The 14,831-nt window shown below is 37.8% G+C and overlaps 1 protein-coding gene across 1 annotated transcript in view; it reads right to left on the bottom strand.

Moving 5' to 3' along the window:
- Positions 1-9,778: 9,778 nt before the first annotated feature.
- LOC102811587 (moesin/ezrin/radixin homolog 1-like) overlaps positions 9,779-14,831 on the bottom strand; it is a 23,763-nt gene continuing 18,710 nt past the window's right edge. The window contains exons 3-6 of the mRNA XM_006839828.1: positions 12,528-12,643; positions 10,955-11,053; positions 10,841-10,853; positions 9,779-9,816 (exon numbers count right to left, since the gene is read on the bottom strand). Coding sequence (XP_006839891.1) covers positions 9,779-9,816; positions 10,841-10,853; positions 10,955-11,053; positions 12,528-12,643 — 266 coding nt within the window. The remainder of the gene's footprint in view (positions 9,817-10,840; positions 10,854-10,954; positions 11,054-12,527; positions 12,644-14,831) is intronic.

The following is a 14,831-nucleotide window of genomic DNA, read 5'->3' as shown; positions in this document are numbered from 1 at the left end:
CCTTCATTTGCTGGTGGGGCACAACTTAAAATAAGGAGAAGCAGTTGCAAACACTCATTAATAATCAGAATGTGAACTGTAGGAAGTATGAATCTAGGAAATTTGGAAGTTGTCAAAAATGAAATGGAACATATAAAGACTGCTTTTTTAGGGATTAGTGAGCTGAAATGGACAGGTATTGGTCATTTTGAATCTGACAATCCTATAGTTTACATTTCTGGGAAGAAAAAATGGACGAGGAATGGCATCATATTGATTGTTTAAAGAACATATCAAAATCTATCTTGAAGCACAATGTCGTCTATTAAAGAATAATACTCATACACCTACAAGTAAGATCAGTTAATACCACTATTACTCACATTTATTCACTAACCACTAAAATAAATAAAGTACTCTACCAACTTCTTCAGTCTGAAATTGAACAAAACATGCAATAAATATGTATTGATAATTACAGGCAACTGGAATGCAAAAGCTGGAAACAATGAGGAAGGATCAATAGTTAGAAAATTTGGCCTTGGTGAAAGAAATAATGATGGAGATCCCATGATAGAATTTTAAAAGACCTTTTTTAGACAATATGAAAAGTGACTATACATGTGGATCTTACCAGATGGATTACAAAGGAAATAAATTGACCACATCTGTGGGAAGAGACAATGGAAAAGCTCCATATCATCAGCCAAAACAAGACCAGGGGCAGACTGTGAAACAGACCATCAATTGCTCATATGCAAATTCTGACTGAAGGTGAAGAAAATTAAAACAAGTAATCGAGAACCAAAATATGACCTTGGATATATCCCACCTGACTTTAGAGACCATCTTAAGAACATATTTGATGTATTAGACACTATGACCAAGGACCATAAGAGTGGTGGGCTCAAGAACATCATACAGGAAGAAAGCAAAAGGTGATTAAAAAGACAGGAAAGGAAGAAAAAATCAAAACGGATGTCAGAAGAAACTCTGAAACTTGCTATTGAGTGAGAGAAGAACATGCTCAGCATTTCTCAAGCTGGGGAAACTGAAGAAAAAATTCAAACCTCGACTTTCGTTATTGACAGATTCTCTGGGCAAATTACTGAATGATGCAGAATGCATTAAGAAATGATGGAAGGAATACACAGAGTCATTCTACCCAAAGGAAATGGTTAATGTTCAACCATTTCAAGAGGTACCATATGAACAAGAGCCAATAATACTCAGGGAGGAAATCCAAAGTGCATTGAAAGAATTGGCAAAGAACAAGGCACCAGCAATTGATGGAATAAAAATTGAAATCTTTCAAGAAAGTGAGGTGGCACAAGAGGCACTCACTCATCTCTGCCAAGAAATTTGGAAGACAACTATCTGGCCAACTGATTGTAAGAGATCCATATTTGTGCCCATTCCAAAGAGAGGTGACCCAACGGCATGTGGAAATCATCGGATGATCTCTTTGATATCCCATGGGGGTAAAGTTTTGCTAAAGGTAATACAGAAACGACTATAATCATACATTGACAAAGAACTTTCAGAGGTTCAAGCCAGATTCAGAAGAGGGCATGGAATGAGAGATATCATTGCTGATGTCCGACGGATCTTGGCTGAAAGCAAAGAATATCAGAAAGATGTTTACCTGTGCTTTATTGACTACGCAAAGACTTTTGATTGTGTGGATCATGACAAGCTATGGACAACATTGAGAAGTATGAGTATTCCAGAACACTTAATTGTACTGAGAAATCTGTACCTGGACCAAGAAGCAGTTGTTTGAACAGAGCATGGGAACACTGAATGTTTTAAAATTGGGCTGGAGAAGGATGTCATGGTGGGTAAGATGGAGGGTCAGAGAAAAAGAGGAAGACCCCCAACGAGATGGATCGGCCAGGTGTCATCATTGATGGTGTCAAGTGTGGCAGCGGTAGTGAGGTTGGCCCAGGATCAGACATTGTTTCGTTCTGCTGTGCACGGGGTCGCTATGAGTCAGTCGGTTCCGACTCGATGGCACCTGACAACAACAACAACAATATGATTTTTATTTCAACAGAGAGGCATCTACATGCCTACCTAAAAAACTGAAGATCTATGTCAGAGATGATTTGGATATATATGCTAAGTCAAGATCTGGAAACAAGCTCATGGGAAAGGGCTGGTACTCCTTACGTACTTAATTACACCACTCAATTGGCTTAATTCCTCTCTTGAATTATGGAAGTCTGAGGCTTTTTCTTCCACAAAGATCAAGATAGAGAGTTGGAGGCAAAATCTCTTTAGTTACCTCCTCTTCCTTCAGGCAAAAACTTTAAAAGGTTCACTTAATTGTCACTGAGGTCTTTTCTAAGTACTTCTACTTGCTAACACCTTTAAAGACAAGAAACATTTATTTCCAGTGTTTCTCACCAGCCCATTCCTGCTGGCTCTATGTTGTTTGTTGTTAAGTGCCATCAAGTTGGTTTTGACTCTCAGTGACCCTGTATAGGGTTGCCAAGGAGCAGCGGGTAGGTTTGAACTGCTGACCTTGTAAAGGAGATGGGTCTAGTAAAAGGAGATGGGAATAGGATTCTTGTGATTCAATAATGAGTAACTGTTATCATGATTAATTGCAATTGTCACAACAGTAAAGGTAGAAGTGGTATAACAAAAAGGGGCGAGTAGTTAATCTTACAGTCCAGAAACAGAGGACCTTAGGACCATCAAGGGAGAAGAGCACTTGTGGAATGCAAGACTCTTATCCAGAGAAGCAGTGACATCACAGATGGAGGCAGAGATGAGGACATGGAGAGAGGGAGCATCTGAGGACCCTGAGCTCATGGAAAGAGAGGGACTGGGTGCTGGCGGCCAGGAGGCAGGCTTGCAAAATATGCCCTTTAGTTGTTTAAACAATGATATATTTCTAAGCGTTTTTTGTGTACATTCCTTCACCCCCCAAAAATGGCACATTCTGCAAGCCTGTCTTCTGGCTGCAAGCACACAGCCTTTCCCTTTCCATAAGTCTAGAGTCATCAGCTGCTCCATTGCTCCATGTCCTCATCTTTGTCTGCAGGCTTGCAGAATGTGTCCTTTGGTTGTTTAAATTATTATATATTCCTGAGTGTTTTTGTGTACATCTGTCCACCTCCACCCAAAAACCCCCAGAGGAAATGGAAGCAAATACTGTTCAATGATGATACACAGGGAGACTGTAATCACTGCAATGAAACAATGGTGTAAACCCAATGTTCTCCCATGTAAACTATCACTCAGTTCACAATAAAAACTTAAACAAAACAAAGAACAAAAAATCCTTCAACAATAAAAAGACAAAATAACTCAAAAAAGTTTGACTATTTCTCTAAAGAAGATATACAAACAGCCCAAAAGCACACAAAAGGTGTTCAACATCATAATTCACTGTTGTTGTTGTTAGGTGCCATTGAGTGGGTACCGACTCATAGCAACCTTATGCACAACAGAACAAAACACTGCCCTATCCTGGGCCAACCTCACTACTGTTGCCATGCTTGAGCCCATTGATGCTGCCACTTTGCCAATCCATCTTGCTGGGGTCTTCCTCTTTTTCTCTGACCCTCCACCTTACCAAACATAGTATCCTTCCCCAGGACTGGTCCCTCCTGACAGTATGTCCAAAGTATGAGAGATGAAGTTTGGCCATCCTGGCCTCCAAGCAGCACTCTGGCTGCACTTCTTCCAACACAAATCTGTTGGTTCTTTTGGCAGCCCATGGCACTTTCAATATTCTACTCCAACACCATAACTCTAAAGCATCAATTCTTCTACAGTCTTCCTTATTCACTGTCCAGCTTTCACATGCATATGAGGTTACTGAAAATACCATGGCTTGGATCAGGCGTACCTTAGTCCTCAAGCTGACATCTTTGCTCTTCAACACTTTAAAAAGGTCTTGCACAGCAGATTTGACTAATGCAATACGTCATTTGATTTCTTGACTGCTGCTTCCGTGAGTGTTGATAGTTGATCCAAGAAGAATGAAGTCCAATAAACAACATTCTTATCAACGGAGAAAAGATTGAAGTTGTAAAGGACTTCACACATCTACTAGGATGGCTATAATAATTTTTTTAAAAGACAGTGAAAAATTACAACCATCATATACTCCTATTAGGAATGTGAAACAGTGCAGCTACTTTGGAAAATACCCTCAAAAGGTTAAATACAGAGTTACAATTTTACTCCTAGGTATTTATCCAAGAGAAATGAAAACACTGTTATTGGTGTTAGGTGCTGTTGAGTTGGTACCAACTCATTGCAAGCCTATGTAAATCAGAGCAAACCACTGCTCAGTCCTGCACCATACTCACAATTACTGTTATGCTTGAGCCCACTGTTGCTGCCACAGCATCACTCTATCTCGTTGAGGGCCTTCCTCTTTTTCTCTGACCCTCCCTCTACTTTACCAACATAATGTCCTTTTCCAGGGACTGGTCCCTCTTGGTAGTATGTCCAAAGTATGAGAGACAAAATCTCACCAACCTTGCTTCTAAGGAGCATTCTTAGAATGGCTGTACTTCTTATAACAGACTTATTTGTTCTTCTGGCAGTCCATGGAACTTTCAATGCTCTTCTTCAACACCATTATTCAAATGCATCAATTCATCTATGGTAGTCCTTATTGTCAATTTTCATATGTGTATGAAGCAACTGAAAATACCATGGCTTGTGTCAAGTGCACCTTAATCCTCAAACTAACATCTTTGCTCTTGAACACTTTAAAGAGGTCATGTGCAGCAGATTTGCCTAGTGTAATATGTTGTTTGATTTCTTGACTGCTGCTTCCATGAGTGTTGATTGTGGATACAAGCACAATGAAGTCTTTGACAACTTCAATATTTTCTCCATTTACCATGATGTTATTTATTGGTCCAGTGGTGAGGATTTGTGTTTTTATTACATTGAGGTGCAATCCATACGTAAGGATGTAGTTTTTGATCTTCATCAGCAAGCATTTTAGTGCTCTTCACATTTAGGAAGTGAAGCTGTATCATCTGCATAACATAGGTCGTTAACAAGTCTTCCTCCAATCATGATGCCACACTCTTCTTCATATAATCTAGTTTCTCTGATAATTTGCCCAGCATACAGACTGAATAAGTATGGCGAAAGAACACACCTGGTGAACACCTTTCCTGATTTTAAATCATCCAGTATCCCTTTGTCCTCATCTCTGCCTCCATCTGTGACGTCACTGCATCTCTAGTTAGGATCCCCCATTTCACTCATGCTCTTCCCTCTTGATGGTGCTAGGGTCCTCTGTTCCTGTAATATAAGATTAACTCCTCTCCTCTTTTCGTTACATAACTTCTACCTTTACAGTTGTGACAATCACAATTAGTCATGATAACAATAACTCACTATTGAATCAAAAGAATCCTATCCCCATCTCTTTTCACCAGACCCAGCTAGACAAGATGAAAACTATTCAGTTGGGATTCTACATACCACCCCCAACCCCCACCTAAACTCCCTCTTGAAAACGTGTAAGTCAGCCAATTCATGCCTTTATACCTCCTCCCCATTTTAGGCAGCCAATGTCTAAGTTGCCCACCCCTATCAACCCTGTGTACTGAGGGGATAGGCTTGATTTCATTATAATTTTTTACTTTGTCTTCATAAGTTGCTCTTTGAAATTTTCTATTCAGCTCTTTGACATCCTCATTGCTTTTATTTGCTTTAGCATCTCTATGCTGGAGAGCAAGATTCAGAGTCTCTTCTGACTTCTAATTTTATCTTTTATTTCCTGTCTTTTTAATGACCTTATGCTTTCTCTGGTATGATGTTCTTGATGTCATTCTACACCTCTTCTAGTGGCTGGTCATTAGTGTCTAATGCATCAAATCTGTTCTTTAGATCATCTCTAAATTAAGGTGGGATACATTCAAGGCCATATTTTGGCTCTTGTGAACTTGTTTTAATTATTTTCAGCTTCAGCATGAACTTGCAGATGAAGCAACTGATAGTCTCTTTCACAGTCAGCACCTAGTCTGGTTTGGGCTGCTGATGGTGAGCTTTCCCACTGTCTCTTCCCACAGCTATAGTCTATTTGAGTCCTGTCTATCCCATCTGGTGAGGTCCATGTGTATAATCAATCTTCTTTTATGTTGTTTTAAAAAAAGGTATTTGCAATGAATAAGTCATTAGTCTTGCAAAATTCTATCATGGGATCATCAGCAACATTTCTATCACCAAAGTCATATTTTATAACTACTGATCTTTCCTTTTTGTTTCCAACCTTCAGCATTCCATTCACCAGTGGTTATTAATACATCTTGATTGTATGTTGGATCAATTTCAGGCTGAAGAAGTTGGTAGAATTCTTCAATTTCATTATCACTGGTTTTAGTGGTTGGTGCATAAATTTGAATAGTGGTGGTATTAACTGGTCTTCCTTGTCAGCATATGGATATTATCTTATCACAGACAGCACTGTATTTCAAGAAAGGTCTTGGAATGTTCTTTTAGATGATGAATACAATGCATTTCTGTTGAATTTGCCGTTTCTGGCATAGTAAACCATATGACTCTCAGATTCAAAATGGTCAATGTCAGTCCATTTCAGATCACTACTATCTAGGAAATCAATTCTTATGCATTCCATTTCATTTTTAAGAACTTGCAATTTTCTTAGATTCATACCTCATACATTCCATGTTTTGAAAATTGTTTGCAGAGGTTTCTCCTCATTTGTTGTACTCTACTTTCTGGGTTCAAGACTTATAATAACGCTACAGTATGGTCTTGTCATAAGAACATGCAGATTGATGAAATAGAATAGAAAGTACAGAAATAGGCCCACGTAATTGATTTATAATAAAGGTGCCAATGTAATTCAATAGGGTAATAAGTATCTTTTCAACTAATGTTCTAGAATAACTGGATGTACGTTTGGCAGTAAGTGAATCTCAACTGCTGTCCTTGCAGTTAGCTGTCCAGTGCGTATCTATCCAGAACCACACCAGGACTCATTAGTCACTACCAACACACAAAAAAACTCCTCTGTCATTGAATTGATTCCGATTCAGACCAACCCTATATAGGGTTTCGGAGACTGTAAATCTTTATGTGAGCAGACAGCTTCATCTTCTTTCCCAAGCGGAGCAGCTGATGGATTTGAACTGTTGACCTGGTGGTTAGCAGTCATCCAGTGCTTATCTTACAGCACCACCAAGGTGCTGTTTGTTGTTGTTGTTGTGTGCTGTGGAGTCGGTTCCGACTCATAGGGACCCTGAACAGGGTTTCCGAGACTGTAAATTTTTATGGGAGCAGAAAGCCTCATCATTCTCCTGTGGAACAGCTGGTAGTTTCAAACTGCTGACCCTGAGGTTTGGAGCCTGATTTGTAACCACTACGCTACCAGAGCTCCTTACCAAGGTGCTAGGGAGATGCAAATCAAAACTACAGTGAGATAACACCTCATCCTCATTAAACTGATGAATGATCAAAAACAGGGAAAACATCAAGTGTGAGCAAGGGTATAGAGAAAATGAAGCCTTCACCCATTGCCCATGCAGACCCTTACATCCCCACTACAATAGCTAAAATTTAAAAAAGACTTACTATGAGTTGGAATCAGCTTGTTGGTAATGGACAACAATAGCAATGTTGATAAGCAACTGGAACTTTCATACCATTGCTGATAAGAATGTAGAACAGTATTTTGGAAAACAGTCTGGTCATTTCTTATAAAATTAAACATATACATACTCCATGATTCAGTAATTTCACTATGTATTTGCCTGTTGTTGTTGTTGTTGTTGTTGTTATATGTCTTGGAGTCAGTTCCGACTCATAGCGACCTTGTACAGGGTTTCCGAGGCTGTAAATCTTTACAGGAGCAGAACACCTCATCTTTCTCCCGTAGAACAGCTGGTAGTTTTGAACTGCTGACCTTGTGGTTTGCAGCCCAATTAGTAACCACTACGCTATCAGAGCTCCTATGTATTTGCCTAAGAGGGGGAAAACAAATCCACACAAAATTAATAGCAGCTTTATTAATAAAGAGTCAAAACGTAAAAATAACTTGAATGTCCATCAACCAGAGAATGGATAAACAATTTATCATATGTGTTCACAGAGAGTAATATTACTTATAAATATAAAACATGAACTAATAATACAAGCAACAACATAAATGAATAACAGAAATATTATGATAGGTCAGAGAAGATAATACAAAAGAGTACATGCTTGATGATTATTTTATTTGAAAATTTAGAATAGGTTATTAATAGAAAGTGATTGGGTTGGGGGATTGATAGCAAATGGGCTGGATAGTTTTGGGGGCAATGATTATGTTTTAATTCTTGATTCTGGTGGTTGTGCTTACACAAATGTGTGTGTTTGTCAAAACTCACTGAATTCTACTCTTAAAATGGATACTTTTAATTATATCTGCATGAAATTACATTTCATTAAAGTTAATTTTAAAATACAATAACTCTTAAACCTATGTAAAACAATCTTGTTTTAATAAGGTAATGAGTGAGACGCTGTCAAATAAAGAACTGAATAGTAAGGTCCATGTGAACTACAAGATCAGCATTTCAAACTCTCTAGCCGCTCCCCGGAGGCCCTATACAGGGTCACTATGAGTTGGAACCAAGTCACTGGCACTTAACAATAACAACAACAAATGGAAAATTAGACTACACTCTGATACCTATTTTACCTTTTATATCACAAAAATACAAAAGTGTGCTAACACATTCCTGTTGGTGTTTCTTTTAGAAAATTGACCTTCTCATACATTGCGGTGGGATATGAAAAAGGGACGATTTCCACTGAGGGGTAATCAGGCAATACCTACCCAAATTACAGATGTATCTACATTCCCCACAATCTCATTGCTCTGACCCTAATCTACAGAATCATCTGAACATGTATGCAAAAGACTGGGGGAAAAACAAGTGCCCATCACCATGGGACTGGCTTAATAAGTTACAGTACATCCATTCACACAACAGATGCTAGATTTCTCGAAATAAAAATGAGAAAGATCTCTCTATGATATGGAAAGATCTCCAGAAGCACTTTAATTTTTTGCTTTTTTTTTTTTTTTAAAGGCTGCTAAGAGAGGAGGAGGCTTGAATAAATATTCAAATTGCTTGTAACTGAATAAGGAAATACTGGAAGGATAAATAAGAAACTAATAAAAGTGATTACCAATAGGGGATGAGTGAGAAGGAAAGAAGTAGTGGGTGAGAAATGGCATTTCTTTGTGTACATCTGTATAATTTTTTTGACTTTTGTACAAAGTAAACGCTTCTTCTACAGTCAATTCTCCATATTCTCTGCATTTGCAGATCCAACCAAACAAGGATGCAACACATTGAAGGGGGAAAGGGGAGGAAGCAATTAGATGGTCAAAAATAATCCCTCAAAGCCTAAAAGGGGAACAGAAAGTGCTATCTACAGAATATTTGCATTGTACTATTATAGGTAATCTAGAAAGAATTTAAAGTAAAAGGGAGAATTTATGTAAGTTAGAGTCATGGTGTGGCACTATAGGATAATCACTGAACTGGTCACTGAAAGGTTGGCAATTCAAAGCCACCAGCTGCTCCTTGGAAAACCTATACAGGGTCACTATGAGTTGGAACTGACTCAAGTGCACTTAAAATCAACATGTGTAAGTTATATGCAAATACAATACCATTTTCTATAGGGAATCTGAACATCCATGGATTTGGTAATAATAAATCACAATGCCTGTAACTAGGTGATGATGTAATTTTGTGCTCATAACTAACTTACATTGAACAAAACAATATTTCATTTACTGCATGAAGTCTATTTGCATGCAGTCAATGTAGTCTAGAGGGATGAGAAACGCCATTAAAGTCTGAAAGATCTAGACCCAAAGGTCTGCTTAACTATATTTTCCTAGAATTAGTGTTTTCATCAGGTTATTTCTAAAATACAAAAAGGTACCTACCTATTCTTATAAGACCCAGAATGATCTAAGCTTATAGCTGGGCTGAGGACTAATTGCTGAGGACTAATTTTTCTATATTACCTGAAATACATGAAATCACCAACAACTTACTTTAAATTAGAGCACTGCTCAATCCTCTGGGAATAATTTTATGTAAATTATTGAAGATATTCTTTTAAATTTTTGTTTGTTTGCTTTTCACACAAATGTACTGTTTACCTGCAAGTGAGCTTTGGTTTATAGGAATGTACTAGTTTCTTATGTGATGGGCCAAGAAATACTGTAGCTATAGCTTACCTGGTAGCTAAGAGGTCTGGGCTTTAGGGTCCTAACAGCTACAGTGAAAAAAAATTCTGGTGCATGAGACCGCTCAGCAACAAGGGGATGCCATTCATCATACCAATGTAGGGGGCAAAGTTGCCCCAAAGCTGTCTAGCTTTTTGATCTGAATGTCTTAAACAGCCTTATCTAAAACCCATTGGCACTTCCTTCCAGTTGTCTTCTGTTTGCTCCCTTTGGCCACGTCCTTCAGATGTCTAGACACTGTACATAGTGGACCCTAAACACTGTTTCGTTCTGTTGAGCACAGGATCTGTGAGTCAGAGCTGACTCAGTGGCCCCTAACAACAACCAACACTGTAAGTTCTCTACAATAATTTATTACATTCAGTGTGGTTTCCTGTCCTCTTCACATTGTTTGATTCTATAAATCAACTCTTTGATGATTAAAAATGCTCAAATTGGTTGCCTCTTTGTAAGATTAAAAAAAAATATATATATATATATATAATTCATTAGCTTTCTATATTGATCACCACCCATGCCTGTCCCAATCCCTGGAGAAGAGGTGACCAGAAGCAGACCTCTGTACTCCAGTCTCTACCTTGATTCTAAATGGCTCACCAGTAGAAGACAGCTGAATAAGAAGAAGCAAAAATTCATTACCTACTGCTCTGGAGCACTCTGTAAAATGTGACTCCTTTAAAAGAAATCAGAAAAAACAGAACTTTAAAATACCTGTACTGTCTCTTCAGCACCCACACTTTTCCCAAGGGAGTGGTTTCCAACTTGCTCATTTTCTTGAGATTCAGGAATCTCTCCTTTAAGTCTTTTAACCTTTAAAACAAATGTAAAAGGAAACCTTGTAAATGTTTCCACTGTGTCTGCTCTATGGAGCCCCGGTGGTGCTGTCGGATAACCACAAGGTTGGCACTTCATACCCACCAGATGCTCTGCAGGAGAAAGATGAGGTTTTCTGCTCCCATAGAGATATACAGCCTCGGAAACTCTCTACAGGGTCACTATGAGTCAGAATCAACTTCATGGTACTTAGCAACAACAACATATTTTGAGGGAGGGAGTTTGTTTCGTTCTTAAACTGTACAATATATGAATCCATTCTCCTTATAAAAATTCAAACACATAAGTACTATATACATCCAGAACTGCTACTTTCCATAATATCTTTCCTTTACAAAACTAAAACCCATCCTGAACTTTTCCACATATGTATATATAAACATATTAAATGTAAATATTATATACATGTTAAATATGTAAAATTACAAAGACTAAGAATTCAGTATTTATTTATTAATCCATTTTTAAAGCACAATTTCTAGAGCACCATGTATGTATCAGACATTATATTAGACACTAGTTATAGGATTGTGAAATCAGTATACACATACACTAAAATTAGAAAAACATTATCATTTATCCAGAATTTAAAAATCTATAAATTGCTAAGAGGAAATTGTTTAAAAATATAATACATCTAAGGAGCTCTGGTAGCGTAGTGGCTATGAATCGGGCTGCAAACCACAAGGTTAGCAGTTCAAAACTACCAGCTGTTCCACAGGAGAAAGATGAGGCTTTCTGCTCCCGTAAAGATTTACAGCCTTGGAAACCCTGTACAGGGTCGCTATGAGTTGGAACCGACTCCACGGCACATAACAACAACAACAACAAAGGGTTTAGTATTAATTGTCTTAAATATATTCAATATGATAATTCTATTTGGTAAATGTGCAAAGCATAAACTACTTATTTAAATCTTTATTAAAAAGAAAAGGTCCTAAATTGACACAATAAGAATACTATTGGCATGGTAGTGGAAGTGGTGGTTGTGTGCCGTTGATTCAGAAACCATATAAAGGATTTCCAAGGCTGTAAACCTTGATGGTGACAGATTGTTCCCACAGATCCACTGGTAGCTTCAAACTGCTGACCTGCAACCCAGCTTGCAATCTACTGTCCTAAATATATGCAAAATATAAAAGCCTATGGTAGTGGTGGTAGTGGTAGGCCACGGAGTCGGTTCTGACTCACAGCGACATCGCACAGGGTTTCTGAGGCTATAAATCTTTACGGAGGCAGAAAGCCGCATCTTTCTCCTGTATAAAAGCCTGTAGAATGCATCTAAATCCAAATTTGGCATGTAAAATCATCCCGTCTGAGATAACCACTAGTAACCACTAGTATCACTTGTCCCATGGCCAGCTTATGTGATGTACATCTGTTACTGTACCTGCTGAAAGTAACTGTATGTACATTTAAATTAATTTAACAACACCATTAAACAACTTACCTCTTCCCCAAGCATTTTTTTTTCTGAGTCAAGTGATCGAACCCGATTTCTTAGGGCCAGAATTTCTTCATTCAGTCTCTGATTATGTTCCTTTGCTTTCTGTAGGTCAACTGAATCTAAATCAGAGAAGAAACGAGTTTACTCCACTGTGTGCAAGATTTAATCTGGAGGCACTAATTCTAAAAACTATTTACTGTCCTTCTTGTCAGTCCTATCACGTCTCTCTCAGGTAGTTCTGTGCACAGTGGTGACATTAGATTTTCGAGCCTAGCTCTAGAATATTCTACCAATCCATCAAAGCAGAATGGATGTTTTTAATTTATCACACCAGACTAATGAACTGGACTTTTCCAGTATAGGGTATCTACTAATAGAGGCTCCTCCAGGACCTGGATGACACCCAACCACAATAATCTTCTAGTGGCTAAGAAAACTATCTTCCTAGCTTCCTCTTTGTGATGTTTCTCTTATTCACCTGATATACTCCTAGACATTTCCTTCTACTCATCAACAATAAGGCCTATAGGTGACGGAAGCAGTGTAACCAGCTAAGAACAATGAACGGACAGATTGTCTCAGTTAAATAAAGTTAATTCTTCAAAGCCATCTTTCTGCCTGCACCAATGATCATTAAATAGTGTGGTCTGCTCTTAGCACTCATATTAAAATCTGCTATTTTCAGAATGAATCGGTATCTCGATAATAGATTTGCTGCCTATAACTTCCATGAATCTGTAGCTATTTCTTGCTAAAAGCATACCTTGGAGACATTGATGGTTAGGTTCCAGACTATCACAATAAAGTGTATATTGCATGAAGAGAGTCACATGAAATTTGTGGTTTCCAAGTACATATAAAAGTTATGTTTACACTGTATTAGATAGTCTATTGGAGCACTGGTGTGGCACTGTGGGTTAATGCACTGGACTGCAGAGTTGCTTTGAACTGCAAGGTCGGTAGTTCAAGCTCACCAGCTGCTCCTCGGAAACCCTAAGCAGGGTCGCTGTCAGTCAGAACCAACTCGACAGCACTTAACAATAATATAGTCTATTAAGTATATTATGAAAAAGTTTGAAATATTGTGAAAATTACCAAAATGTGGCACAGAGACTTGAAGTTAGCACACGGTGTTGGAAAAATGGTGCCAACAGACTTGCTCTATTTAGGGTTGTCATATCTTCATTGTGTGAAAAGTGCAATATCTGTGAAGCACAACCAAGCACAGTGTAATAAAATGAGGTATACCAATATCTTTTCAACCATTTTTCATTTATGCTTATTTTTGTTTTGTTGTATCATTGTCTCCTTTTGTTTTCTTTCTTCATTGTTTTGTTTTTAACTTGGATTAAATTACCCCTCCTTCTTTTCTTCCCTTGCTCATTCCTCCATTTATTTCTCTTTTATATTTAAAGTTAAAAAGGTTTAACAATATGGAAAAACACTCAAATACAAATTAGCCCAAGTTTCACCACTTATCCAATACTATGGTTATTCTGATAGATATATACATATATACCTTTTTTAAAAAATGAAATAATGCTATATAATACTGCCTTTAACTTTTTTCCACTTGCGAATATATTGTAGATGTCTTTTCTAAGTCAATCCTTATAAAGTCTTTTTCCATTTTTTTACTTGGAACAATTTTCAATGATCTAATTTATGTAAAGTATAATATATATATCTTAAGTGTTCAGTTCAATGAACTTTAACAATTTTATATATACCTGTGTATTTCCCTTCAAAAAAGAATATTTTCATTATCCCATAAAAGTTCCCTCATATCCTCTCCAGTCAGTTCTTTATTCCAATCTGTCCTCTGCCCTGTAACCACTTTCTGACTTCTACTACCTCATATTAGTTCTGTCTGTTCTGGGTTTTCACAAAAGTGGAATCTTATTATACCCACTACAGCAACAGACAATCTGTCTATCTCTATGCACGCTCATGTACATGAAGCACATATAAGTATGTATATACAAATGCCTACAACTATACCTATGGATTTGTGGGTTAATGAACTGGACCACAAGGTTGGTTTGAACTACAAGGTTGGTGGTTCAAATTCACCAACTGCTCCTCAGAAACTCTATATAGGGTCACTATGTGGCAAAACTGACTCAACAGCACTTAATGACCACCAACAATACCTATATATACACATGGATGAATTCCTATAAACCCTCCCACACATATAGCACACATATTAACCTATGTAAGCACTCACAAATTTTTGGTTGCTAAGGAGCTCTGGTAGTGTAGTGGTTACAAATTGGGCTGCCAATCTCACAGTCAGTGGTTCAA

Source organism: Chrysochloris asiatica, unplaced genomic scaffold (genome assembly GCF_000296735.1).
Source record: "Chrysochloris asiatica unplaced genomic scaffold, ChrAsi1.0 scaffold00026, whole genome shotgun sequence".
Taxonomy (NCBI): domain Eukaryota; kingdom Metazoa; phylum Chordata; class Mammalia; order Afrosoricida; family Chrysochloridae; genus Chrysochloris; species Chrysochloris asiatica.
The sequence above is the reverse complement of the archived record's forward strand: the minus strand, read 5'-3'. Positions and strand labels throughout refer to the sequence as shown.